This window comes from Myxocyprinus asiaticus, chromosome 2 (genome assembly GCF_019703515.2).
Source record: "Myxocyprinus asiaticus isolate MX2 ecotype Aquarium Trade chromosome 2, UBuf_Myxa_2, whole genome shotgun sequence".
NCBI classification, from domain to species: domain Eukaryota; kingdom Metazoa; phylum Chordata; class Actinopteri; order Cypriniformes; family Catostomidae; genus Myxocyprinus; species Myxocyprinus asiaticus.
This window is the reverse complement of record NC_059345.1, coordinates 41,552,523-41,576,194: the sequence shown is the minus strand read 5'-3', so window position 1 is coordinate 41,576,194 and position 23,672 is coordinate 41,552,523. Positions and strand designations below refer to the sequence as shown.

General features: G+C 36.7%; 1 protein-coding gene across 1 annotated transcript in view; it reads right to left on the bottom strand.

The window, feature by feature from the left end:
• Positions 1-464: 464 nt before the first annotated feature.
• The window catches only part of LOC127451658 (receptor-type tyrosine-protein phosphatase N2-like), a 275,203-nt gene continuing 251,995 nt past the window's right edge, over positions 465-23,672 (bottom strand). Inside the window, exons 17-23 of the mRNA XM_051716512.1 lie at positions 15,617-15,694; positions 11,614-11,733; positions 10,769-10,935; positions 7,470-7,523; positions 6,017-6,081; positions 4,296-4,369; positions 465-1,459 (exon numbers count right to left, since the gene is read on the bottom strand). Of these exons, the coding sequence (XP_051572472.1) occupies positions 1,388-1,459; positions 4,296-4,369; positions 6,017-6,081; positions 7,470-7,523; positions 10,769-10,935; positions 11,614-11,733; positions 15,617-15,694 (630 nt within the window). The 3' untranslated portion in view covers positions 465-1,387. The remainder of the gene's footprint in view (positions 1,460-4,295; positions 4,370-6,016; positions 6,082-7,469; positions 7,524-10,768; positions 10,936-11,613; positions 11,734-15,616; positions 15,695-23,672) is intronic.

The following is a 23,672-nucleotide window of genomic DNA, read 5'->3' as shown; positions in this document are numbered from 1 at the left end:
TGTGTAAGCTGTGCTGAACGTTACCAGGAAATATGAATTCCCTGAACAGGGGGCAACAGCATATCACAATCCTGCATAATACTCCAGTTACTGCAGGAAGCAATTACCTTCCATAATTTTTTCTAATAAACTTGTATCCCTCTGATGACGACCAATTAAACATGCACAATTATGGTTACCTTATAGTTATTCATAAGATGATTAGCATGCCCCCCTTACATTCAGACTGGCTGCATACTGATGAGGTGCAGGATAAGCGGCAGATACATATGCAAATCACATGCAAATCGACATACAGAAATAGCAGGAAGGCACGACGACGTCATAAGGGCTGTCAATAATGGCATTGTAGACAAGAAATTAAGAGGTATGATTCATGTGCCTAGGTAAAATGTCGAAATAATTTTGACTATTATTTATGTTGACTTTTAACTTTATTTAGTAGTTCAAGGATGAGTAAAATTTTTAATTCCAATTGTGATATTCAGCCCTTTTTTTCCTGTTCAGCTCCATATATTCCAAGTGAAGCATGCCTGAACAGATTTAGAAGAATTGAGTGACAGTTCGGGTGAGAATAACTGTTGGTACAATCTCTCGCTCCTTCTGTCATTCTTACTCTGATATCCACAAAGCGATTCATGAATGCAGTTATACACTTCAACACTTTGAGATTTATTATGTTACTTTTATATCATCCACACAAAAATAATATGTACAATTACATTTTGGCAGACCATTTTAAATCACAGGGTTCATTCTGTATATATAATCAATTCATCTATATGTAATACAATCTGATTATAAGTTGATCTAGGAACACAATATATAACAATAGAAAGATGATTTCAAGGATATCACAATTGTTAGAAATGTAATATAGTATTCTCATCATTGCATTAATATTACTCATCACCATCCATAACTTAAGTGTAGTCACATAAACTTACTGGATGCTAACATAATCGCAGTGGACTAATACAGTGTAATACAACACCGGTTAAGATCACATCTGCTTCACACAAACATATATTTCAGATATTTTATATGCACAACTAATGGGTATGTAAACACCAGTCTGAACTGCAAATACAAACTATGATTGCATGCCTAGTTGGCCAGTTGAATATAATTCTAAACAATGAGGCTAAATAATCTTACACACTTAAGACAAATAAATGTCTTATGCAATACATTGCATCAGAATTTGGATAGAGATGGAAATTTACATTGTTTTTTTGTTTTTTTTTATAATTATCCATAATGATTAGGTTATCAATACGTTTGCTCAATTATTTCTCTCAGTTTCTTGCAATGAAAGAGAAAAAAGATCACTTTGCACAAAAAGGGATGAAGAAGACAGGTTGGAAGTGTTTGTGAAAGTTATCCTTCACTGAGGCAGAGCTTTGAGAATGGCATTCACCTCTTCTGCCACAGCAGTCAACGCAAATTCAAACTGTTCCTAAAGAAAGACAGAAAGAGGAAAAGATGAATCAAAACTTAAAAACAGCACTTTGGAAACAAAGTAAAACATTTTGCACCAAGGACAGCAGAAACCAGTGTGATATCCATATTTTGCATAGACCTAGAAAAGAATATGTTGGCTTATGTGTCATGTAAGAGGGAGAAACAGCAAGAAGGAGACTTAATACCTTGCTGCAATGTACTTGCAAAATGTGTTTATTCTCTGACTCCTTGTATAAATGTGTGTTAAAAGCTGCAGAGAGTGTGTGACTCAATGTGCTCTGTTTAAACTGACTCAAAATCTGTCTCTTCCCAGAGGGGCACCCCGTAAAGATCGATCATTGTCTGAAGAGCAACCGAAACTGAAGCCTCCCTCTGCAGGCAATGGAATAAACCAAGCTAAAGTGGGCGGAAAGTTTGATGCAAGGCTTCAGAAAAAGGATAAGAAGCCCTCTTGAGTTCACTTTGTTTGCACTTTTCAGTATTCTGAACCAACATAAAGGTTTGTCTTTAAAAAATATTCAGTATCAGGGTGTAGCAGTATTTTTGTGACTCTAGAGGAAAATAAACAGTAAAATCACATATACCGTCTGATGAGGATTTTAATCATTCCTGTTACTAATGAATATACAATTTGATTAATGATTTAACCTTAAAGGCCCCAGTGGTAAAAGCTTATCGTAATCAGAGGGTCAGATGGAGAAATACATGACTTAATACATGTAAATTACCTTAAATGCATGTAAGAGATATACATTTTCACAAATACTATGCACTATCATGTACAAGGTGCTTTGGAAAGAGAACAGAAATGTAAAAACTGCATAGTGTAAATGCAACCATTTAGCCACTAGATGGTGTCATGTTAATGCTGTTACCCAGAAACGATGACGACATGGCTGTGGATATTTATCTGATCAGTCAAGCAGTTTATGAGGTTCTCTTCCAAGGTAAACAAAAGCCTGAGAGCTCACGTAGCTGCTAATGCACAAAACATTCCTATTCTGGGCTAGGAATGGAGAGGCTAGAAAGGATTTTAAGAGGCAGACCAATTTCACACACGAGTACCTGCTTTGAGACTGTTCTAAAAGTGGAGGGCAAGGGGGCATCTTTTGGACATATGTCGTATTTTGGAGCAAAACAGAGCTAAAGTATTGCCAGTACAGTAAGAATGCAATTATATTATTGCTTCATTATGTTACGAGAGTAGGTACAATTTCAGTCCAGACATTTTGGTCGAGAAAATTTAGGATTTTAGGAAACAGAATCAACACAACCACCATTACCGGTTCTCAAAGGGAAAGCAACAACCTTAAGTAAATAGTTAAATAAATACATGTATATTTTTCTTCTTTCTAATGAAAACAGTTTCATGTTGTTCATTTAAAACTGATACAAAAGGGGACAGCATGTCCCCAAAAGCAATCATTAATTTAAATTGCATTAATGTTTTGCACAGAAATAACCAAAAATAAAAAGTTTTAAACATTACTAGTCTACTCATTAATGAGACAATCATTATATTAGAGTCACTTAATATACAATACAATTAGTCTCAGACTAACTCTGAGGAGTCGGGGATGACAAGGGAGGGATGCAGACTAATTTTGCTGTAATGTTTGTTTCCAGCATGACTTTTACTGACTACTTTTAAAACATATTTTAAATCCTGATGGTAGGTTGTACATTTTGTTATCTTGCAGTTCCTTTAGAAACCCATCAAAAAATCCTTGTCTGCTGAGAAAACAGTTCTGCCTTTCATTCAAATATTATGAATTTGTCACAAGCCATAGTAAATAAAAACTACTTTTTGAACATTTTCAGATTACGAATGTAACACCACATTTGACTGAAGTTTATTGTTACTGATTATTTTAAAAACTAGATAGATTGCTAATTTTTATAAATAAATAATATAAATATATTATAAATAAATAAATAATTAGTCATTAATAAATAAATACATAATATAATCTTTATTCATAAACCTTTCAGAATAAGCTAATACACTACTTACATAATACTTATTCATTCAAATTACTTTCAGTATGGTCTAAATAGATTAGCAAATGTACACTTAAAACTGTAAGCTATCTTTGCAATACATTCTATGGAGGTTTTATATCTTAGTTTGCATGCAAACTTTGGCTATCCAGCAAGGATAGTTTTATAAACACCAGGGATTTACTCCTCTTGTTATCTCTGAACAGAGGAGTTCTAAACATATGTCATTGTAGTATAGTTTATAAAAGAGTTATTAAGAACTTATCAGGCATTATTGTGATGCTTGAGACTCTGAAGGCTCTCCTTGTGGTTGTTCAAAATGTTGATGCCTCGAACAACAACAGGACGCATTTTTCAAGAAAGTGATCCATTAGAAGTTCATTTTCCGAGCCTGGCATTTGGTGCTATATTGACAACGTGGTTAGTTTTGGATTTTATAGGATGTTTCTGTATATGTGCAAGTGTAATTGCTCCTATATTTAGTTGCTTGCTTAATGGGAAACAAACTGGACTTCCCCCTCATCCTGTTGATGAAGTAATTAAAAGCACTCCAAATACAGTACAAGGCTTTATTTGTATTAAAACAGACAAATCCATGAGAGAAAATTTGAAAGTACTCATAGCAGTGTGATAAAAATGGCACATTTATTCAAGGTATTTTAAAGAAACATTTTAGTTTTCACAATGAACAAACATCTAATTGATTGATGATTGAATGAATATTGATGTATTATTCTTTATTTGTTTCTTATTAAAAATAACCTAAAACGCCTACATCTTGTCGCATTTCCACGCGGTTCTTTAAGGAGGGAGTTTTGATGGTGTCTTACCTTAGTCTGAACCATGCTTGATCTTTGATCCCTCAAATGCTCCAGGGTAGCAGCAATATCAATCTCCTTAGCACCTGCAACACAGCCACATAACAAAGCTTATAGAAATTTACAAATTGGACAAAGTTTATAAACTGTGTCTCTACCTTGTTTTTAGCCGACATCAAAGTCAGAGAGGGAAAATTATGTTCTGAGAAAGAAAATAGCATTTTCTGAATATGTATAGTTTGTATACAGTATATGTGGTTCACATTTGGCAGATTTAGCCAAGGCCAGCCCTTAACATGGCTAATTTTAATTCTAACACACTCACTCATGTTAAGAGATTCAGACGGTGGCCAATACTACTAAAACTCAAGAAAACAAAGATACTGACCCAGCACACACTTTACACTTTTCTCAGTGCTGCTGTTCTTAACTATACAAACTTACAAAGGCACCACTGACTGAACCAAAACTGTAAAGTGAATATGCAATTTTTCACATGGCAGGAAGAGTGAAAAGACTGATTAGGAGAAATCTCCCTTTCACCTTTAGCTTAAATGACTTCTTCTGCAGGACCATTGTTGGTCCTCATAAATGAGAGGAGAGAAGTAGAGGTCTAACAAGCCTTATTTCTCATTCACTCATTCTTTAAAAAGAAAGACTACCACCTCCCGTCTTCACAGATTGATAGAGAGAGGGAGTTTGAGGGCGAAGGAAAGAGAAAAGCGGGAATCCTTATAGATGCATTCTGAAAGAGAGTGAGTGCAGCTGGGGTTTCAGCCTCAAAAGTGCTCCAACACTTTCATGTCTTAAGAAGTGCAAGATTCCTAAGTTTAGGGGGAGAGAGAGAGAGAGAGAGAGAGAGAGAGAGAGAGAGAGAGAGATGGAGCGAAAGTGGTGGGGGGTATCTAACAAGAAAGGGCTTTGGAATTAAAACAGCATTCTTCACTAATTTACAATTCATTCCTAGAGATGAAGAAAAGAAACAGAAAAATACGATGGCTGTGTTTGAGAAAAAAAAAGAAAAGAAGAACAGGAGAGACAGGAGAGCGAAAATGGTAATGGAAGAGGGAGATTTCTGTTGTTTAGGACTTTCTGGGGCTTTGATCACACAAGTGAACACTGGAAAGTGGGCAACCTGGGAGCCCCTCCTTCACAGAAAGCAGACAAAAGGGAGATGGAAGGGGGCCAGTGAGGGCTGAGGCTCCGGGCCCCTGACAGCATGGGAAAGAGGCCCAAATGTGGTGACACTCTCCCTTGTATCTGGCCTTTGATCCCCCATTATGGAAAAAGCTACGGACCATGATCAGGTCAGGAGTTGGGATGGACCAAACGCATGAGTGACCTCACCAGATGGGGTAATGAAGAATGGTTTGGCCAGGTTATAAAGGCACCTTCTATCTCCACAGATTGATTCACATAACTTGTTGACTTCAAATTTTAGCATGAGAAAAAGTTAATTGTAATTAGCAATGCTGAGACTCTCACAAGCAAACACAAGTGAAAATTCAGACTGCATTTTATCATCAAATGAGCTTAACACCTAATTCAGTTCTGACCAAGCTTTTCTCTGTCCTTTCCTTTTTCTTTCACTTTTGCTCATATTATTTGTTTGAGGTCCTTGAACGTTCATTAAAGTCCTCAATCATCCGTTAATGCATGGCAAAACATTCATGGGAAAATGGAAACATTTTGTGTTACAACAGCAGCTCCTCATTTGCGCTGTGCGCTCTTACCTTTGGCCATTTTATTTAGAACCATATCAATCAGAATGTAGGTTCCACTCCTTCCGGCACCATCGCTGCAAATGAAGAAAGATAGTCATTATCACTTCAGAGGAGAGAGCAGACCTGTCTGAGTGAGCATTACAGTGTGTCTGTTATGATGAAAACAAAGTGCTAATTTCTCTGTTGTGTTTCAGCCACATTGTTTGCTGTTGCATCATCCTTCTGCATTCACAATAAGTCTGTCAAAGACGACTGTTGTCTTGTTTTCCTTTTCTTTGCAGAACTAAACTGCATTTGCAAATATATATGTATATATATATATATATATATATATATATACACATACATACAGTATACACATCACAAAACAGCTCTTTTAAAGTAACTGTACACCCGAAAATGAAAATTCTGTCATCATTTTCTCACCCTCATGTTGTTCCACAACCCGTTTGACTTTATTTTTCCATCGAACACAAAAGGAGATGTTAGGCAGAATGTTACCCTCAGTCACCATTCATTTTCATTGCATCTTTTTCCATACAATGCATAGTGAATCGTGACGGAATTCTGCCTAATGTCTCCTTTTTTGTTCTAAAGAAGAAAGAATTTTAGATTTGAAACAACATGGGTTTGAGTAACTGATGACAGAATTTTCGGGGAAACTATCCCATTACGAGCATAGAAAAAAGGTCCAAACATAGTGGGAATTTCAAGTACTTGCAAGAGCATTTTAAACTTGTATTCAATTCTACACAATCTACAACTAACCAAACTCAGGCACAGCTGGATGGTCACTGCATTTTGATTTGAAATCAAGGTCACTTTTTAAGACATGCAGCTGAATATTATGAGTGCATTACTGAATGAATATGAGTGCATGCCACTTTCCGATGCTGCTCAGTATGTCACTAAATCCTCTGGTTTAAGCATACAAGCATATACATGGAGGTGGGGGTTTGGGAAATGAGAGAGAACTATTTGGGGAAACTCTTCCCTCTCTCCTGATATCATTTTTAATTATTCAAATATGCACGACAGCTGTGAAGCCTGTCTCCCCCACAATGAAACACTTCTGGATGATGTGATGACCATTAACCCCTGGTGTTAAAGATCATCTGGGCACTATTTTAGTTAACACAGACTCTCGAATCCTTCCAGTTCACACTGAGAGTAAAAGTTTTCCATTTCTACTATCAGTTATTTAGACGCCAATCACTGAATCCTCCACTTATCTTACCAATGGATACATTCTACCAGAGCCTGAGAGATAATTCAGATTTAAATCACAAGATTAAATATTGCTTTCAGTTTTGCATTTTGTACAAAGGCATATCCCCTCCAACAATTAACAAAGTTATAACCAAAATATAGCCATAGTATTTTAGACTGATGTAACTAGCTTTTATACTGTATGCTTGCATGTATGCATTGTTTTTTTTTTTTTAATTATAGTGGTACTTGCCTGCAATGAACAATTATTGGACAAGACCTGCCTCGGTAGCACTTGTTAACCTTTCTGTAATGACAGAAAAAAGAGCCCATTAATATTGGAAGTGTAAATAAACAGAACTTGGGCAAATTAATGTGCATTAAAAAACTGTTAGAGACTGCAACATTGCAATGCAAATAAATTCATAAATATGGGCATTAACATACAATATGGCATTGCTCAATATCAACCCATTACTGCCAATCAGTGAAGAAACAACAGGCATATGTCTTATACTTGTCTATCAAAATCATTTATAGACAAAAGGTCCATGTCAAACAATTAAAACAAATGGAGAGTCTGTTAAATCATCCACATTGTGACAAGCCATTAAGGAAGTTAAGGATGCTGTGGTTAGGTGTCATGATCCAAAACACATTAACCTTGCGCAATTATCATGCCTGCAAAATCATAAGGCCTTGTAAGATTTTAACCCACATACAGGTCACGTTGCTATGGAAACCTACTATGTTAACTCATATTGTTTCTCTCATCCAAAAAAACCTGCTTTGTGCATACCTCAAGGTTGATTTCTCAAGAGATACTAAAAGAGGGTTTTCAGATCATATCTAAATGCTCACAGAAAGATTCCCAATTCTACTAAACCCAAGATGCACGCATTCATATCAAAGTTTTCTGGTAGCATCAAAGCAATAGGATAAAAATATGTAAATTAGGACAAGAAAAGTTTCCTACACAGGAGATCTGATAGCAAAAGTGATTTAAATAAAGTGGCTGCTTCTTTGCAATAGTTGTGTTTTAGATAGGGCAGATCTAAAAGAGTGAAAGGGAACTGTATTGGGTAAGAGGGGCAGAGAGAGAGGGAAAGATCTGGCAAGTGAGAGAAAAGGGTGGGGAAGCAAGGAGAAATCAAGGGCCTGGAAGAGGAGATACAGTTTCCAATGATCACTTTTGTGACTATGCAACTGGGCTCATATAACTAGCTGCAACATCACAAAAATGACACTGGCAACCGCTAATTAGCTGGCCAACCAAAAACAAAAGATGTGAGTGAGAAATGTTTGACAGTTTCAGTGTGAGTCATGACAGTTTATGAGAAAAGACTGTGTCAAATGCCTTTGGGGAAATAGTCCGAATGGCAACAGAAACCTAAGCAACAGGAAAAAAGTTCACCCAAAAATGATAATTCTCTCATGATTTACTCACCTTTAAGCCATCCCAGATGTGCATGTCTTTCCTTATTCAGCAGAACCAAAATGAAGATTATTATAAGCACATTTCAGCTCTGTTTGTCCATACAATGAAACTGAATGGGTGCCGTGAGGCTGCTGACTGTTTGACGGTCCAAAAGGCATATTTAGGCAGCATAAAATTAATTCACACGACTCCAGTCGATCATTTAATGCCTTCTGAAGCAAATCGATAATTAAAACTTTATTAACTTTAAAAAAACACTTCCTGCTACCAGTAGACCCATGTCGCGTGACATAAGCGCAATGGCACATTCAAGCGTAAAGTCGGAAGCGTGCGCTTTGTTTACAAGTAAAGAACGTCACGTGAGAGTTAGATAATTCAAACAGCAATACAGCAGTGGGGGAGAGCAACGATTTAAAATAAAAAAACTAAAAATTATCGATTTGTTTCTTACACAAACCTAACAATTTGCTTCAGAAGACATTCATTGATTGACTGGAGTTGTGTGGATTACTTTTATGCTGCCTAAATATGCCTTATGGACCGTCAAACAGCCAGCAGCCTCACGGCACCCATTCAGTTTCATTGTATGGACAAACAGAGCTGAAATGTGCTTATGAAAATCTTCGTTTCGGTTCTGCTGAAGAAGGAAAGACATACACATCTGGGATGGCTTAAAGGTGAGTAAATCATGAGAGAATTAGCATTTTTGGGTGAACTAATTCTTTAAAGGTCTGATCACCATCCACTTGCATTGTATGCACCTACAGAGGTGAAATATTCTTCTAAAAATCTTTGTTTGTGTTCAGCAGAAAGAAGAAAGTCATACACATCTGGGATGGCAAACTATCCCTTTAAGGATATATTTCTAACGGATCTAATCCATAAAATTAGTTTTGTTTGTGTAACCTAATGTATTCAGGTTGATTCAGTGATGTTACTTTAGATGTTAACACATGAAGCACATTGTCACAAATTTTTTTCTAGATCACTTTCAAGACATTTCTCAGAGTAGGACTGATGATATAGAATCAGGGATCATATGTATAAGTCATCTGAGTAAGACTATACTGACCTAGGATCAGGTCCATTATTTATGAGTACATGTGCAACATCGGCATTTAACATGCTTTGTACATATGATTCAACATTCTTCCCATGATTCTAAAATTAGACAATAAATAAATAAATAAATAAATAAATAAAACCAGAATCAGCACTCCACCTATAATGTTTAGAAATGTCATCACTACAAACATTTTACGTTTACAAAATAAGATATTTCCCCAACTCACACAATCTCATTAGTATTTACAAGGAGAACCATTTGGAAATGTAAACCGTACTGTTCTGATTTGTTAAAATTATTTACAAATGATGGATATACCATACAGAGTGAACTGAACAAAGCCAACAACAGGAAATATTTGATTATACATAATATTATACATCATACATTAAAGAGTGACAGTCCATACTTTTTTGTGATCGGAACACACTTATAATAAATAAATGTATATAGTAACGTGGCAACATAATTTTCCTTCATTCTGTGAAGTAGTGTGACAAATAAACAAAATATCACAACACAACAGATCACTTGCTAAAATGTGTTTACTCTCCTTTTGCATAAACAAAAATGGAAGACCAAACAGACTGAGCTTTTGTAGGTATGCATACTGGGGTTGTTACATTTCTTTAAGGATTTACCCCTGAGGCCTATTACATTTCTTCAGAATGCTCATAGCAGGTGAAAAATGAGGGGTTTTTATACTGCCGTCAGCTTTTCTTTCATTGCAGTTTTATTGCTAAACATTTCACATTTAATTAGGCTGTCTGAATTAGGGATTATTGTGGAGGGACAGCCATACAACCATCTACACATGCAGTATATGGATCTGGTATAAAAAAAGTCTTTGATCTAAAGGACTTAATTACTTAAGACTTAATCAAGACAAATATTAAAATAGATGTTAAAACATACACAACTAAGCATGAATAAAAAACGATTAAAAACATAGATGTTTTCAATGAAAACTATGATTAAGATAAAAACCACATACAGAATGACATTCTGGCTTTTACAATTTAGTGAAATACAGCAGGAGGACACATACCTGCGGAAGTCCAGCAAGGATCTAGCAGACTCTGGAACATTCTGGTCCATCCAGGACAAGAAGTGGAACTGAGTAACTGTGCGGGTCTCATTAGTCTGGACGTTCTTTAAGTAGAAACTGCGTACCAGGAAATCATCACACCAGATATGTTCAGAGACCAGATTTACCTGCAGAAACATAAGAAGTGTGATTTAACACTATCACAGGAACATGAAGCTTTATAATGCATTTTTTAAAGCCTAGAATGTGCAAAAAATAAATAAAAATTAAAAATTAAAAAATAAATAAATTTCATACAGCCATATAACCATATATGAATTGGGAAATTTACTGATGTTTTGTTTAATTAAAATTTGTAAGTTTAGCAAAACAACTGCGAAACCAATATGTGATTTTACAGTTGGCACATTGACTAATTGGGTAAATATTACCCCATATAAGTCAAGGGAAAAAAAATATCTGGGTAACACTTAAAAATAAGGTTCCATTCACTAACTACATTAGTTACAGCATTAGGTTTCAGTAACTAACAATGAACAATATATATTATTTCCAGCATTTATTGATCTTTGTTCATGTTAGTTAATAAAAAAAGTAATATTGTTCATTGTTTGTTTGTGTTAGTTCATAGTGCGTTAACTAATGTTAACATTTACAACTTTTGATTTTAAAAATTTATTACTATATGTTGGAATTAACATTAACCAATATTAATAAATGCTGTAAAAGTATTGTTTAATATTAGTTCATGTTAACTAATGTTAACAAATGGAAACTTATTGTAAAGTGCTACCAATTTCTATCATGTAAAAATCAGAGAAGGCATATAAAACTTAAAACATTACCTCATATATATGATAAAGGTCAGAGCCTTCATCTGGCCAATACTGTTGACACTGCTTGATGCCATTTTCAGCAAGAGGTGTTAGCATGACAATCACCACACAGCCACTCTCCCAAACCATCTACACAACAGAGAAGAACATGCAAGAGGAATATTACAATGGAGACACAAAAGTGCTAATAACGTATAGTCAGGCAAAAATAAATTCTCAAACATAACATTACCCCCTCTACAGTAAGTATGGCTGGATACAGTAAGTTAAGCGTTTAGCAAAGCTCTCTTTTAAAACATAATTGGTCTTAATAACTCAATCCCACTCGAACTATAATTGAGGTTTAGTTTAGTCTTCCCACCCCACCTCTCTTGCCCTCTATCCCTCTATCTCTCCTTCTATACTGAACTTCCTCAGCCTTGCTCCATTTCCCCTAATCACATTTTTACTGTGTCCTTCAATCACGGAAAGGCCCACTGCGGCCATTAAGAAAATGAGGGAAAACACTGACTTTTAAGGGAGCAATAAAATACAATGGTCCTGCTCATAAAATAATCAAACTTACATGCCACATGTCCCTATAGAGTCATTAACAGAGAAATGTGGAGACATTACACCACGGTAAAAGTGGTTCAAAATGCAATATAAAATTATCATTATGAAAATGTTATTATTTCTAATCTTAAAAAACACTGGAGATGGAACTGATGGAAAATAATATCTCTTCAACACATGGTTATCTGATGAGAGGATGATGACAATACAAGACAACTTTCATCCAATTTAGTTTTTAGTAGAGTTTTAATTTTTTATTATATGTTTTATCATAACAGAATTTTGGATAGTCCTGCAGTGAAAATCTAAAAAAATAATAAATTATTATTATGGATTTCATTTTATACATTGGTCAAAATATAAGATAAAAGTTATTCACCATTATGAAAACTATTTCTTGTGTAGTTTGAGCATTGATTGATGAGCAAGAATACAAAGAAAAAAGAAGAGTGGAAATTGAAGGTCAATGTACTGTACAGTAGAAGCTCGAACTAATGTTCCAGAGCAGGTAATCAAATATTTTTGTGTTTAAGCTTTGCAGTACAATATGCAGAAAAGATCAAACAAAACCAACAAACAAACATGCCTCTGAAACAAAACAAACAACCTCCACAACATTGAACAGTATAGAGTCCGCTGTGCTTGGTCAGATCTTTGTCAAAAATTGCACAACTTGACAACCACAGAGTGTGCAAATAACAATTCACAAATCTTCAAGACATTCCTTTTCCTCAAATGCAACCTTTTCACAATAACGTGCATATGTAAAACAATTAATGGTTACAGAGAGGTACGTATATCTAAAATGTTCTAAAATGTTCTTTTTGCACTATTAGTAAAGCAGGGGGCCAATTTAACACATAATCAAAACATTTTAGTCCAAGTACTGTTCTGTTTAACTACACTTATATTCTTGTCTTTAAACTTTAGTTTCTGTTTTTGACCAGATTTAGAGAACAACTTTAGAGCTTTGTATCATGTAGGTCCTTAGCATTCATCTGTAATGTTTCTGTTTTTGTATTTAAATTATATACTGTATTAGGGAAAAGTCCCAAAATCCCAAGCCATGCCTAAATGAGGGAGCAAGATTTTTGTTTATTCAGGAAAAAGGTTTGTACTTTTACGTAACATAATTTGCTACTTTTATCATTTAGTGTTATTTCCGAAGGAATCACCTATTCATTTATGAGAAGGAACACTGATACAGTGACATCACAGTTAACTGACAGGGATTAATGCACTCTTTTAAACTTTTAATGGATTTTTTGGATTCATCACTGGGCTGAATGTCTATAAATCATCTGTACGAAATTAACTCAATTTACATCATTACTTTTTATGCCAGTAATTGGCAAAATGAATAATACAAACAACCAGTAACATCAATTAGCACTCACCCACATCTGTTAGGAAACACAGCATTGTGATTATAGAGGGTCAAGTGACACATTCAACCAATCAACACATTACCAGTCAATTTATTAAAAAGCGAATTAAATCAGAGGTTTCCTTTCAACAACTGTCTACTTATCTAACCTAAATGAAAACCAATAGGAACAAACAGGAAAGAAAACACACTTTCAAAATTGCTGCTAGTTCATCAGAGCGATCAATGCTGACACTAAAACAAAAAAGCAAACACTTAAATAAATAAATTCTACCAAAATCAATTTGTTATAATCATATCCCCATGATGAGCTTGTATTGAAGGTTGGTTAATAGGAAAAAAGTTTGGTGGCAAAATATTGCAACACATGATACTCTGTTCAGTCTTTCCACAGCTTACTGTAGGTTATGATTTGTGTGAAGGACACTGGTCCTAGTGCTCTTAAAAGTTACCTTTCCTTGTTCAAAACATCTGTGTAGGAGACAAGGCTCAGATGCTCACGTATAACACTGACATTTTAAGTACATAGCAGCTCTAACAGTGATTAATACAACACCTTATGGTTCAAAATTGGCAATTTTAAATTTAAAAGAATAGTTCACCCAAAAATTATAACTCTCTCATCATTTATTCACATGTATTTCCTCTGCAGCACACAAACTAAGATATTTTAATAGAGATATAATGTCTGTTTGTCTATACAATGCAAGTGAATGGTGACCAAATGTTCAAGCTCCAAAAAGCACATAAAGGCAGCATAAAAGTAATCCATAAGACTCCAGTGGTTTAATCCATGTCTTCTTAAGAGATCCAATTGGTTTTTGGTGAAAAACAGACCAAAATATAACTTCTTTTTTCACTATAAATCTTGACATCAGCAGTCTCCTTGGCAATCCAGATTTTAAGCTTGATTACACTTCCTAGTGCCATCTACCGCTCTGCTCTAGATTTGGTCACCATTCACTTGCATTATGTTGACAAACAAACATCGTATCTCTAATAAAATATCTTTGTTTGTGTTCTGCAGAAGAAAGAAAGTCATAAGAGTTTGAGACGACATAAGGGTGAGTAAATGATGAGAGAATTATCATTTTCGGGCGAACCATTCCTTTAAGGTAGAATGTAAATCGCTTTTGCAGACCGATAAAAAGTTCCATTTCTAACCTCAAGTAATATTAAAGGAATATTTTACCCAAAAAATGAAAATGATCTCATTTACTCACCCTCATGCCATCCCAGATGTGTATGACTTTCTTCTGCAGAACACATATTAAGATTTTTATAAAAATATCTCAGCTCTGTAGGTCCATACAGTGCAAGTGAATGGGTGCCAATATTTTGACACACCAAAAAGCACATAAAGGGAGCATAAAAGTAATCCATACAACTCCAGTGTTTCAATCCATAACTTGTGAAGTGATATGATAGTTCTGGGTGAGAAACAGATCAATATTTAAGTAAATTTTTGCTAGAAATTCTTCTCACTTCCCAGTATGTATAAAAAATGTGAATCACCAAAAACACAAGAAGATGAATGTGAAAGTGAACGTTAAAGTGGAGATTGACTGAACAGAGAGGAGAATTTATAGTAAAAATGTACTTAAAAATGTATCTGTTTCTCATCACCACCTATCATATCACTTTTGAAGACATTGATTTAACCACTGGTGTCATATGGATTACTTTTATGCTGCCTTTATGTGATTTTTGGAGCGTCACAATCTTGGCACCTAATCACTTCCATTGTATGGACCAACAGAGATGGGATATTCTTCTGAAAATCTATATTTGTGTTCTGCTGAAGAAAGAAAGTCATATACATCCGGGATGGCATGAGGGTGAGTAAATAATGAGATAATTTTCATTTATGAGTGAACTATTCCTTTAAGGAACTATGCACTTGTCAGTCTATTTTTTTTCCTGAAATGCAGGAAACAGAATAGTGATTAGGTTTTGAATAATTATTAATTAACCTAATAGAGCAGACCAATTATATTTACATAATTTATTCATACAAATGTGTTTTGTCCATGTGTACAAGATGTGGACAGTAAACACTGAGTATCTTACCTGCCAGAAATCTGCCACAGTGGAGTGAAGAGGACCTTGAGCGCAGATATAGGCTGGATTTCGGGGGTCATGGTCCATCTTAAAAGTAAAAGGATATTCAATAAATAGAGCCCATGAATATTAATATATACACTTAACACTGACAATGAACCACATTGGAGAAAGACAGTTTGTGAGAGACGTTAAGGGAAATGCACAGTTTGTGTCTTCTACAGCAGAATTAAAGTGATATAGCTGAATGTTTTTATTGCAATGCAGGTCAGAATCAAAGACAAACATGTTCCAAAAGCTGGAATGTCAAACAAAATGAGGAAAATGTTTCAGTGTAATATCCTGTGAAGTCACTATGGTGACTTTTGAGTCTAGGAAGCCTCTATGCAAGCTGCACTGTTTCATCTGAGTTATTTATTTGCTTTCTGAACATTTCTTTGGTCCCCTTCAATCTTGAGGGAAGGGGTAAACAAACGTGCTTGCCAAGAGAAACAGAATGTCCACAAATTTTGTTTGCACTTAAAAAGGTTTGCGAGAAAAAAAGGTAAAGCAATAGCAAATCGAAAAACATTAAGGCACAGAGGCATGTCACTAATGAGAGCAGAGTCCTCTCTCTCACGATCACCTCCCTTCTCCCAACCCCTCTCTCCCCGTCTTTCCTTTCTCATTTTTATCTATGCCACATCCTCTCTCTCTTCCATTTCGATATCGTTCTATCATCTCCAGTCACCTCTTCCCCTCTCTGTCCTCTCTGAGCATGTGCATTCTTTAATACCTCTGATTAAAGCCAGCTCTGGGAGTAAAGCGAGGCATCCCTCTAATCAAATGCATTTATAGATGAGAGGCTCAGTGGCTGGAGGAAGGTGTCTGCATGTAATTGTGTGTCTGTCTGACTGAAAGCTGTCCCGATGGAAAAAAAAGCTAATGATGGAAGAAAGAAAAAAAATTTAAGATATGGACTATGACATCCATAATGCACTAGCCATAATTAAATAATGACAGGCAAGAGCTTCACCAGCAGTTCAGCTATTTAGCAGCAAAACCATAACAAGTAAAAGCAGATTTCAAACCGAAGCAAGGGGAAAATCCATCTCCTTAAACTTGTTTAATTGTATATATTTGCAAACTGTCTATACAATTATACTGTGCATGGTCATAATGGGACAAACTATAAGCTTATTGATCAATCCTCCGTGCATTTAATTTTCAAGCTATGTTTACCTTAAAGGTATAGTTCACCCCAAAATGAAAATTCTCTCATCATTTACTCACCCTCATGCCATCCCAGATGTGTATGACTTTCTTTCTTCTGCTAAACACAAATAAAGATTTTTAGAAGAATATCTCAACTCTATAGGTCCTCAGAATCCAAGTGAATGGGTACCAAAATTTTGAAGCTCCAAAAACACAAAGGCAGCATACAAGTAATCCATATGACTCCAGTGGTTTAATCTTTATCTTCAGAAGCAACATGATAGTTGTGGGTTACAAACAGATCAACATTTAAAGCTGAAGCATGTAATTTCTGTGCCACTAGTGCCATAAAAGTATAAAAGTAATCCATAAGACTCCAGTCCTTAAATACATATCTTCTGAAGTGATATGATAGGTGTGGGTGAGAAACAGATACATATTTAAGTTCTTTTTACTATTAATGTCCACTTTCACTTCTTTTGATTTTGGTGAATTGCATTCTTCGTGCATATCGCCACCTACTGGGCAGGGTGGAGAACTTAGAGTAAAAAATTACAAAGCTGAAGTATGTTACTTTTTCAGTGTTAAAATACTTTCTCCTACCCCAGCTTAATATGCAGGGAAAACTGTAAGTAAGCCATTCATACATTAATTTTCCAGAAAACTGTAAACACTGTGTCTCTGTGAAAATTCCTGTCTTTGTTTTGAGTGACCTGTCTCAAAAGAGACCAAAACACTGACCCGGCCAATGGCGTGAGTTGGGGGCAGTACTATCAGTTTCTCTGACCAACTGCAGATTGGGGGGACATATACAGAGAGCTGTTTTTTTTTTAAATGTTTATTTTTGCAATTCCGTTTGGTGGCGCTAGTGGCGCAGAAATTATATGCTTCAGCTTTAAATGTTGATCTGTTTGTAACCCACAACTATCATATTGCTTCTGAAGATAAAGATTAAACCACTGGAGTCATATGGATTACTTGTATGCTGCCTTTGTGATTGTAGAGCTTCAAAATTTTGGTACCCATTCACTTGGATTCTGAGGACCTATAGAGTTGAGATATTCTTCTAAAAATCTTCGTTTGTGTTCAGCAGAAGAAAGAAAGTCATACACATCTGGGATGGCATGAGGGTGAGTAAATGATGAGAGAATTTTTGGGTGAACTGTCCCTTTCAGAGATGAACAATTTAGAACATAGCTGTTATTCATATTTGTCAGAGTCTAATTTATAATGTCTAATTTTTCATTTTTCACAGCCAACCAACATCCCACTACCTGTCTATCAAAGAGTTATCAAGTCTAAAATAACCCAAGCAAACAAAGAAACTATTCAATGGCTGCAACACATCCTGTCCATACTTATTTTAGAGAAAATATATTGTCTGGATGCATTACAGGAGAACATCCTTATGACCTGAAAGGAGGGAAAGTCGTCATCAGGTTGGAATGTGCCCATTTTGAGTTGCAACAAAAGCTGGTTTTCTGTGAGAAGGTAAAATATGCAGTCTTGTTAGGGCATCAGACCTGAGCTTATTATCTGAAGGAAAGGTTAGAGAGTGGACGAGGGTATAACACATGTTCCAAACACTTCAAGCGTTGCTGCTGCTCTTTCATCTGTATGTGTGTGTTTGTCCTTGAAGCTTCGAGCTACAATCATTTAGAAAGTGTAGAATGGCTTATGAATACAAATTCAGGCAATGTTTCACACATGCAAAATGCTGTAATTTGATGAATATTGGTCAGATGCTACAGCTTTCTGTGTGTTTGCGTGTGCTTGGTAGTATGTATGTATGTCTTTAAAGCACAAAAGCTGATCACAAAAGCCTTTCAAAACTTTTGCTAAAGTAATTGCACGGTTCAGTACTTCTGCACTAATTTGTCTATAGCTTCACAAAAGATGAAACACCACTGAATGAGGGAGACAGATACAAACCCCATGGTCACAGTGAATGACACGCATTAGCATGGCAGAAAATGGATATAATTGTGTTGCACAACCTTAATTGCTGGCAAGAGCAATTTAAGGGTTGAACAATTATATATACTGTACATAAGGCGGCTAATGCAGGCAATCTATATAAACTGCTTTTTGACTACCCACACTCTATAAAAGGAGTTATTATCGTTATTATAAATTATTTGTCATTTCACACTCAGAGAGATTACTTTATTTTAAGCTAAGATCAGCATCCAGGAATGCCTTATAAGGGAAACATATCAGGATATTTAAATTATTGTAAATATTCAACAAATATTTTTGTGTTCAAATCAAAATTCCTAGAAGTCAAAATGAATGGACTAAAGTATTTTATTCCACTCTTTAAACATGATATCCCTTCAACATGTAAACCTAATTTTACTAAATGACTAAATGCTTGTTTATTTAAGTGAAAGATATCACATCATCTAAAAGGCTTTGTACCACTCGTACCCTTGTTTTGTTTGTGTGTGTGGGTTTATGTGTGAAAGAGAGGGACATGGAAAGAGAAAACATAACTTAGTGACCAAAACTGGAGGTGAGGGTGTAGGTGTGAGAAGGCTAAGAAAAAATATCACAAATGATTTACTTTGAGGCTATTTTGCTTTCTTGCAGCTAATGAGAAAGAAGCTACAAACATTGACAGACATAATTATCAAAGTTGTTGAAACGCACATTGCCAAATCCCTGCTGCGCTTTAATTACCGCGCCTCCATGCATTTGTCTCCGCACCAGCGGATCAGTGCACCCAACCCCGACTGCAGCACGAAACCCTCGGGGAGGGAGGGCTGACTCGCTTCTGTCTTTTGTTTCCTCTTTTGACGAGTCCAAAAATAACAGCATGTAAAAATGACTCAGTTTGACTTTCTCAGTGTGATGTTTCTTACACAGGTATCATATTGATTAATATTCGGTGTATGTAATGATTAAGAGGCAAAAACAGAAATTGCAAGTCTTGTATTGTGTCTGTGATGGTGATGACTTCACATAGCTGTCTCAACATACATAAAAGAAATACCCTAGTGCCACCATAAGACTCAATGATCATGCTGTAGAACATTTTTTAATGCTTTTGTGTGTTTTGATTCCAATATCACACACATAATAAACTTCCATTGGTAGATGAGTCTCTGTCCACAGTGTGGCTACTTTCTTTAATCAAATATGTCTGCCATAGAGAAACAAATTTGTTTTATTATGTTTTAAAATTGAAATTAACAATTTAAACCAACTTTTACTAGTAAATGTTCTTTGTGTCTCTTTGTAATTATTTCGTTCAGTGTCTGTGCTTCTACATATACATGAAAGAGCATATTTAACAGTCTGGGACAGTCAACAGCCACTGTTGATCCACAGAGCAGAGAAGAAGAGAAGAAAAAAATGAAAATATGTATGAGCAATGCATAAAATATAACAGCAACCCACTAATAAGGGAGAAGTCCCAAAAAAAGAAAAGGAAGTGGACCTGGCAAAGTCCAAGCAAGTGGCATAAATAGATATAAATACTGTGTTCTGAAAAAGCCCATGTTATTAGTAATATGATTATAGTTTTAAATGACGAAATCGACTTATACTCCCATTGAGAAAAATAAACGAACCAACAAACAATGTTACTCACATTTTTTCCTAGCCCAAACCTAACCATAAATTCTAAATCTTCACCCAAACCTTAAATCTAACAATGATTTTAATAGGAAAGTAACTTTTGTGTACCGCGGAAGAAAGAAAACATTTGGGTTTTGAACGAGACAAGGTAAGCATATTCCAGGTTATTGACATGCACCAGTCATTTGTGTTGCATAAATAAATATGGAATGAGTAACTAAATTTGCTCACAGAAAGGATCGTTAGGAACTTAACAATTCTGGTTCTGATTCCAATTTCTCTTAACGATTCCGGTTCTGATTCCTCTTTATGGTTCTTTCAGTACTTTTGAGAAAGAATGATTTGGAAATAAGAAATGCAATTCTTATTGCATTTACTGCCCTTAGCAGCCATTTAATACTGTATAAGGCATGTTTGCATACTTTTTAGAGGCATAAATGCAATCCAATAATTGATACTAACTATATTTTAAATAAAAAATCAAAACAAACAAGAAATGTGATAACATATTTCAATCATTATTTTAGAAAATTCCACTGATTACATCAAAACTCATGTTTATGCATCTTTAACTGCACATTGTCATACTAACAAGCAGTCAGTCACTGCACTGCCTGATTGAAGTATCACATTAAATAAACACAATAACTGTCAGGGTTCTGCCCTTAGTTTTTTTCCTTTGTGGCAGAACCCTGACATGTATGTGTTCTTTGTCTGTTTTGTGTATTGTGTCTGGATTCAGCCACTTCGGTTGGTTCGATTTATTCACTCTGTGGCTGAGTCCAGGCACTTGTGTTTTGTCTCGTGCTGTGTGAATGCACTTGGGTTTGTGTTTTTCTCATTCCCTTGTGCATTTGTGTCTGTCTACAGTGATAACCCCGCCCTCGCGTTCACCTTGTTATCTGTCTAGTTATTTGTTAATGTGTTTCACCTGCCTTCCTTGTTTACCTCTTGATTTCTCCCTCTTTATAGTTCCCTCGTGTGCGCTGTCCTGTGTTGGATTGTTTTGTGAGGAACCCTGTTCTGTTGAGTATTCTAGTCCTGTTATGCCTCAGCCAGTGTTTGTATCTTTGTTTATGTTCCTGTTTTTCTCCATCGTGAGAGTTTTTGTTCTGTTTTATTTTTCATTTAATGAAAGTCTTATAAAACTCATTATTTCATGCCTGCATTTGGGTCCTCCTTCCTGCACTTTTGACATAACGATCCAACCAGTTATGGACCCAGCAGGCATGAGTTTTTTATTTTGAACACCGGTCCCCTATGCGCTGTAGAGTGCAGGTTAAGGAGCTGTTTGGTCTCTGTCAGTGAGAGGGTATGCACTGGAATTTCTGGTGTTGTCCTCTGGCCTAGAGTTCAAATCAGTCCTACCTGTTAGATCTTTTTAAGGCAGGTCTGATGGAACCCATCAGGTCTTGTGTTTCGTATGGGAAGGAGGGGGAGAGTCTTTCAGAGGTCATCAATTTGGCTATCAAGTGGGATGGTATCATCTCAGCCTGGACCTCAGCCTGAGGACAACAATACCCTCTCACCGGCAGTGGAAGCCGTGGTTGGCCTTCCCGCCACTCAGAAGAGGAGGAGGACTAGACGGAGCTCAACGGCCAAACCTGTGGCCAACCACAAGGAGGCGGAGGAGCCCGCTGCGGACCGCCAGGAGGCGGAGGGGCCAGCTGCGGACCGCCAGGAGGCAGTGGGGCCCGAGGCCGTCGACGAGCCTGTCCAGTTTCCTGTGGCCGTCGATGAGCTTGTCCAGTTTCCTGTCGTCATTGAGCCCGTCCAGTCCCCCGGGGCCGTCGACGGACCAGTCCATTCACCAGCAGCCACCGACCATTTCCCTGTAGTCATCGACTAGCCTGTCCAGCTCCCTGTGGCTGTTGACAAGTCTGTCCAGTTGCCAGCGGCCGTCGCCACCCTGCCTGACCTTGTCCCGGTTCCGAGGCTTCCTGACATCATCCTGCTCCCGAAGCCGCCGAACCCCACCCCCCACCTTGACCCTCCTCCCAGGCCTCTGGACCCCACCCCCTACCTGGTGCCACATCCCAGGCCTCTGGACCCCACCCTTGATCTGTACCCTCCTTCCAGGCTGCCTGACCCTGCCCCCTAACGTGGAGCAACATCTTTGGTTTCCCCCACCCTCCCCCCTTGGTCTGTTCTGCCGGCTCCACCTTAGCTGTTCACCCTGGACTATTCTGTTCCTCCCCCAACGGTTAATTATGTATTTTGTTAACTGTTTTTCCCCCTCTCTCTGTCTAGTTTTGGGGATGTCTGGTATCTGTCCCCTTGAGAGGGGTACTGTCAGGGTTTTGCTCTTAGTTTGTTTTTTTTTTGTTTTTTTTTTTCCCCTTTGTGGCAGAATCCTGGTGTGTGTGTGTGTGTGTGTGTGTGTGGATTCAGCCACGTCAGCTGGTTCGGTTTATTCACTCCGTGGCTGAGTCCAGGCACTTGTGTTTTGTTTTGTGCTGTGTGAATGCACTTAGTTTCATTTTTCTCATTCACTTGTGCATTCGTGTCTGTCTTCAGTGATATCCCCACCCTCTCATTTGCTTTTTTTTTTCTTGTCTGGTTATTTGTTAATTTTTCACCTTCCTTCCTCGTTTACCTCTTGATTTCTCCCTCTTTATAGTTCCCTCGAGTGTTCTGTCCTGTGTTGGATTGTTTTGTAACTCTGTTCTGTTGAGTACTCTAGTCCTGCTCTGCTTCAACCAGTGTTTGTCTCTTTATATTCCTGTTTTTCTTTATCGTGAGTTTTTGTTCTGTTTTATTTTTCATTTAATGAAAATCTTAAACTCATTATTTCATGCCTGCATTTGGGTCCTCCTTCCTGCACTCCTGACAATAACAGTTCCAGAGACAGTTTAGACTGTGTTATATAGCATAATGTTGTACTTCAGGCTAGTGAGACTTCAACTTATTTCATTTCGAGTTGGACATTCATAACTTGTGCATCAGTATAAGGTTAACTGAGTAGCCGCTCTGATGTACTACAGTTCTTGATTCACTAAAAATAACTGTATTATGAGAGTCATATATTTGGGAATCAAACTACACCAGAATTGGAGGATGTTTCACGCCGACTATAAAAAATAAAAATAAAAAAAAACAAGTAAGGGTTTAGGATGAAATCAGCAGCTTGCAGCGGGAAGTACCTGCCAAAATAGCCAGAAAAGTGAGCGGTTTGTCATATGACTCAGCTTTAATTAAGGGCTTGTTTAACACTAGCAATTCAAAATGCTACTTACTAAATGTCTTCTGAATGAATTGTTCATTTTTGTGCCATCATATTGTTGACAGT